This window comes from Cetorhinus maximus, chromosome 32, assembly GCF_964194155.1.
Source record: "Cetorhinus maximus chromosome 32, sCetMax3.hap1.1, whole genome shotgun sequence".
NCBI classification, from domain to species: domain Eukaryota; kingdom Metazoa; phylum Chordata; class Chondrichthyes; order Lamniformes; family Cetorhinidae; genus Cetorhinus; species Cetorhinus maximus.
The window spans coordinates 16,458,103-16,464,509 of record NC_135910.1 but is presented as its reverse complement, the minus strand read 5'-3'; the positions used below and the strand labels follow the sequence as shown (position 1 = coordinate 16,464,509).

The following is a 6,407-nucleotide window of genomic DNA, read 5'->3' as shown; positions in this document are numbered from 1 at the left end:
CCCCAGCGCCCCCCCTCTCTCTTTTAAAACACCACTAAAAACTTGCCCTCTTTGACTAAGCTTTTGGGTCACCTGCCCTAATATCTCCTCATGTGGCTCGGTGTCAAAAGACGTGCTCTATGAAGCACCTTGGGACGTCTTACCACGTTAAAGGCCCTGTCTAACTGCGAGTGGCTGTGGTTGTGGAAGGCACGGTCAGTTGCAGCTGTTTGGCAGAAAGCCAAAGAAAGTTTAAGACGAAGGGAGATGGTCTCCCACACAAGAGAGATTCCCCAATTCCTCAAACCATAATCCTGCAAACGGGACCACGATTTTTAACCAGAACATTTTGGCTTAAACGTACATGTTTTATTGACAATATTTTTGTTTCTCGCCGTTTCTCCTGCGGCTGTAGCGAGAACTTTGATCGCCCCGGTGCGGGGAGCCGTGGCCCCCGTTACTTATTTCAGAAGACAACCAGTTCAACTCTAAAGCGCCAAACTGGCTCATGCCACCTTGTGTGACGGTGAGGAAGCTCTGTTGCCATGGCATCGGGAATACGTGCCAAAACTTCTCATCGGGTGCTTTCCTGGGGCTCCGCAGAGCAATCTTGTTCAGGACCCGCTGCCCGTATGAGATCCTTTGGAGACGGTTCTGGGTGGGCCTTGTGAAGGGGACGCAGGGTCTCTGAGCAGCCACGTTCTGTGCTGCTTTACTTTCTTTGGGTGACCTGAATCCGTAAAATCTGATTAAGGCGTAAAGACACTCTCTCCAGCTGCCTTGGCTTTCGCCACAACATTGGCTTGGAATCACCAGAGGGCAAATTGAATCCTTGTCCCTGTCGACTGGGCCATCGACAATGTTTATCGTGTGTCCTTGATATTCCTTAGAAAGGGGTTTATTAATCAGGCTGAAAACGTCAAAGTCTCTGAGGTTCTGCTGACTTGTTCCGTGCCCAATCCCACACTTTCCGCCAATCTTCTTTGAACCAGTGAGAAACGGAATAGATCCTTTCTTAACTGGGCTAACCAGATGGCGCACTTTGCCTTTCCCAAGTAAAAACGCACTTGGCTTCTGCTCATGATCTGGTATTTCTGTCCTTAATCTCTCCTTCAAATTCTTCCTCAGACCATCTCTCGAAAGCTCTACTGGACTCTTCACAGACTGCAACGCTGGAGCTGAACAGGACTTTCTGGCAAAGGTTACATCCGGAGACCACCTCAACCCCTGGCCTTTGGGCAATTTTGTACTCTCGTAGGCTGGTGTCGTCTTCTGAATGTTTTGAGCTAGTTTAGTTTGAAGTTGAAGGAAGAAGAGAAGGATTAAATAATGTATGTATCCAGCACATTCCATGCTGGAATATCACATTGTAAGTACGAATGTTTTCAGGGTCTAATATATCTGCATAAACTGTCACACTCTTTCATCCCACTAACTTTCCTGGTCCAGAGCCCTTTAAAAGGAGCTACTCTTAGACTATAGAAAGTTGGCTTCCTAGTGAGACTCTACAATCCCAGGCAGAATAGAGATAATTGGGTAACTCCCTCTGTCAATCACACCTGGAAACCACACTACTTTAAGTGACTAGGGTCAAGGTTACACACTTAATTTGCCTGCAGCTGTCCTCCACTAACTGTATTTTATGGGAGAACTAATCCTGCTTTTATTGGGAGACTTTGTTGCAGTTTCAGGCCTGAGTTCTGTCTGCTGTCATTTGCAGAGATCCTATTTAAATAAACTCTGTCTGCAGTGAGTCCTGTCCCACGTTCAACTCAGCGTTTGATGAAATGGTGTCAAGAATCGTTCTGGAGAATGATACGTTTTGGGAAAGATAAGATTGAAGACTGGAAAGTTATGGAACTAGTTCAGGCACAGAGAGAAATATGTGTAGCTCAAAAAATTGCAAAACCACAAATCAAATAATAACATAAGGGATGGGGAAAGGTAAAGGCTATTTGGCTCTTCGAGTCCGCTCCACCATCCAAGAAAAATTGAGAGAAAGACAGACTTGCATTTATATAGCGCCTTCCATGAACTCAGAACATCCCAAAATGCTTTTCAGCCAATGTAGTACTTTTGAAGTGAAGTCACAGTTATAATGTAGGAATGAGGGGCAATTAGGGTTGGGCAACAAATGCTGGCTTTGCCAGTGACACTTACAGCCCATGAAAGAATTTTTAAAAAGCAGTCAATTCACACACAGCAAGCTCCCACAATGTGCTAATGACCAGATAGTCTGGTTTTGTGATGTTGATTGAGGGATAAATATTACCCCAGGACATTTCTTCAAAACAGTGCCATGGGACCTTTTACACCATTCAATGAATAAAATCTGGAATGTAAGGCAGGTCTCAGTGAGGGTGACCACGAAACTACCAACGATTGTTGTAAAAACCCATCTGGTTCACTAATGTCCCTCAGGGAAGGAAATCTGCCGTCCTTACCCAGTCTGGCCTAGACTCCAGGTCCACAGCAATGTGGGTTGACTCCTAACTGCCCTCTGCAAATGGCTGAGCAAGCCACTCAGATCAAGGGTAATTAGGGATGGGCAACAAGTGCTGGTCTTGCCAGCGACACCCACATCCCATAAGAGAATAAATAAAAGAGAAACAACGCAACTCACTTTCTAATCTCTAATCCAGTGTAGTTTTTAAGTAGCACAGCAACTGATGATCTGTTAAGGATAAGTTGCTTGAGTTTATTGCTTGAATACCTGAAAACGATGGGCTGTTTGCCAAGGATGTATTGACACTGTCGCCCTGTTCTGCGTGGCTGGTTTCTCCGGGGGAGGCTGCATGGTCCGCGCAAGTGACTGGATTATCGGTGAGCAGGATGAACTTGACCATGTCCCCCTGTCCTCCACTGGCCCCAGGGTTCTCCGTCCTCAGTGCTGCAGTGCGAGCTGGCAGATCCTGCGACATGACCTTTAGCATAAACCCACCTCTGAAAAAAATCCAGACAGCATGACGTGACAGGGATACCGAATGCAGGGAGCAGAAATCAGAATAAACTACCCCCCCTGTCTTAAACTCATGTGGAGCGTAAATACCTACACAGGCTTTCAGGGTTGAATGACCCGTTTCTGTAAATTAAGTAGGGTGTACAACACAGACACAGACCATTCGGCCCATCCTGTGACAGGATCTGACCAGTAAAACCAAACCCGGCGTCCGCTACTGCCCAGCGACCCTGTGGGAGGCTCAGGCGCTGAGTGGGATTGTTGGCGGGTAGACTGGCGGTGCTATACGAACGCACATGTGAAACTCGCAGGCAGGTACGACCCTGCCCCACAGCAGGAACATCCCGACAAAACACCCCCTCTCTCTCTCTCACGGCTCCACAGTCTTGTGACCCCATGGGATAGGCAATAAAATCACGGGAAAAGACTCTGGAAAATCCACCACCCACCCCCCCCACCCCGCAACCCCCACACACACACCGACTAGGCAGTCAAAACCAGTCCAGATCCGTGACAAGTTACAGCCTCCATACCCATCCACGGTGTCACTGGGGCTGATAAGGGCCCCACACAAAACATGTGGCACTGGCACAGCCATGACTGACAAATGCTGACCGACCGACACTTGTGGGTGGGGTGGGGTGGGGGATGTTGTCATGGTGATGGAGCCAGTAAATCTTTCGGAAAGGGGGAGATTCAGCATCAGGAACCTGACCCCATTAAACCCACTTGTTGCTCATCCCAGTCTGTCTGATCCAGGCACAGAGCTGAAGCAGAGAGAATCTGAATGAGGTTCGCAGCCCAGGCTGTCTGGCTGTCTGTCTGTCTGTCTGGCTGTCTGTCTGGCTGTCTGGCTGCTGCTTCCTTTTGTGTTGAAGGTTTGTTTGTTTATTTGATGACACAACAATAGGGGAGCGGGTCAGAGCCAGAGACAAAGCCGAGGCCCCTGTAACATCACAGCCGTCAACTGGAGTGAAGCCAGTGGCCCTGGGGAGACTGGGGTGGGGCGGGGTGGGGGGGGGGAGGAAACACAGCTACAGCATTAAAAGAGCAATTTCAGTGAAGGCTCCTCATTACCTGCCCGTGGTTAAGGTGAGATCCCAGGGTTAGGGGTTCCGGTGGGGTCAGTGCTGGGTCTGGGGGTGGGGGGGGGGGGGGGGTAGTAGGAGGGGCGGGGCCGGGGTGTGTGGTGGGGGTGCCAGTGCTTGGGGGGGGGGGGGGGGTCAGTGCTGGGTGTGGGGGGTCCGGGGTGTGTGGGGGAGGGGGGTCAGAGTGTGGGGGAGTGTGGGGGGAGGGTGCGGGGTGCGGAGGGCAGGGGGGGTCGGGGTGTGTGGGGGGGGAGGGGTGTGTGGGGGGGGAGGGGTGTGTGGGGGGGGAGGGGTGTGTGGGGGGGGAGGGGTGTGTGGGGGGGGAGGGGTGTGTGGGGGGGGAGGGGTGTGTGGGGGGGGAGGGGTGTGTGGGGGGGGGGGGTCAGTGCTGGGTGGGGGGGAGGGTTGTGTGGGGGGGGGGTGGGGTATGTGGGGGGGGGGTGTGTGTGGTGGGGGGGGGGGGTCAGTGCTGGGTGGGGGGGGAGGGTTGTGTGGGGGGGGGGTCAGTGCTGGGTGGGGGGGAGGGTTGTGTGGGGCCGGGGGGTGGGGCACAGCATTTCCTCCATCAATGATTTCCTGTCATTCAGCAAATGTCAGTGAGAGAGTTGCCGGGTCCCAGGAAACCAGTGAAATGCCACAATCAGGCTGCACATTGAGGCACGGGAACCTAAACCCGGGTCAACACTCTCCCCCCCACCGCACCCCGCCCCCCAACAAACCCGGGCCACCCCCCCCACCCCACAAACCTGGGCCAACACCCACCCCCTCCCCACACAATCCCCTCCCCGCGTTCCAGCTGGGAATGTCTGATGCCTGGTCACAAGCTGCAGGGATGGGATGGGACTGAGAGGCAACAACTTCACCGACTCCCCCAAACACTGCAGGATTTACAGAATCATCCAGTGTCATCGTGACACCGAAAGAGGCCATTCAGCCCATCGAGTCCATTCCTGGAGCTTCATCCAGCTGAATGACGTGCGCAGAAAAGCTGCAAAGATTCGACATAGACGCTCGGCCCCTTCAACTTGTTGCTGAAGCCCCTCTGGCTGAGAGAATAAGCTCCCCTCTGATTCAGGTCATCGCTAAACCTGGCAAAAGGAGGGTCTATCAGGACTGAAAGAAGGACATCAACTAACATACATGCACACACAACGTCCACTCACACACACACATGCACACATTCACACACATGCACTCACACGCCCACATTCACACACATGCACACACACGCCCACACACATGCACACATTCACACACATGCACTCACACGCCCACATTCACACACATGCACACACACGCCCACACACATGCACACATTCACACACATGCACTCACACGCCCACATTCACACACATGCACACACACGCCCACACACATGCACACATTCACACACATGCACTCACACGCCCACATTCACACACATGCACTCACACGCCCACACACACACACTCACACACACGCACTCACACACGCGCACACACATTCACACATACGCACTCACACACACGCGCACACTCACACACACGCCCACACACGCACTCACACATTCACACACACATGCATGCACACCCAGACACACACACACAAATCCACATAACCACAGAACATTGAGATTGCTGCAGTACCATAGTGATTATATGTTACTGGACTAGTGATCCAGAGATTTGGATGCATGTAGAAGTGGGTTCAAATCTCACCCTGGCAGCTGGGGAATTTAAATTCAGCTGATTAAATAAATCGGCAATAAAAAAGCTGGTATCAATAATGGTGACGGTGAAACTCCCAGATTACCATTTCGGGAAGGAAAGCTGCTGACCTAGCCTGGTCTAGACCCACAGCGATGTGGTTGACTCTTCACTGCACGCCCTAGCGGCTGAGCAAGTGGTGTCAAACTGCAGTGATAAAAAGCAGCTCATTTATCTTTGCAAGGGGCAATTAGGGATGGGCAATAAACGCTGGGATAATGTATGGGGAAGATGCTGTTAGGGAGGGGGAGAGTTCTAGGATCCTAACCTCCTAATGGGAAGGGTGTTTGGTTAGGAGGTGACGGTTTTCACATGAAATTGCTGCCCTACTTTCAAACAGAAACATTTGAGCGATGATGGTGGGTTGCATACACTGAGCTTGCACGCCCTTCAATATAGAAGGTCAAAGGGTGATCGGGTCAAGGTGCTTATGATTAAAAGATTTGATAGGGCCAATGGAGAGAAACTATTTTCTCTGAGGGGAGATTCCACAACGAGGGGGAACAGGACCTTACAATCAGAGCTAAGCCATCCAGGGATTGATGTCAGAAAGCACTTCCTCGCATAAAGGGTAGTGAAAAGCTGTAACTGTCGTCTGCCCCCAAAAAGCGGTTGAGTCTGGGGGGGGTCAGTTGA

General features: G+C 51.5%; 1 protein-coding gene across 1 annotated transcript; it reads right to left on the bottom strand.

Annotated features, from left to right (window-relative positions):
* Window positions 1–330: 330 nt before the first annotated feature.
* On the bottom strand, window positions 331–3,334 carry LOC144671484 (uncharacterized). The gene is made up of 2 exons (XM_078533426.1): window positions 2,693–3,334; window positions 331–1,265 (listed from the first exon to the last, which is right to left on the bottom strand). Exons 1-2 carry the CDS (start codon window positions 2,910–2,912, stop codon window positions 349–351), a joined length of 1,137 nt encoding a protein of 378 aa, XP_078389552.1. The 5' UTR covers window positions 2,913–3,334; the 3' UTR covers window positions 331–348.
* Window positions 3,335–6,407: the final 3,073 nt, after the last annotated feature.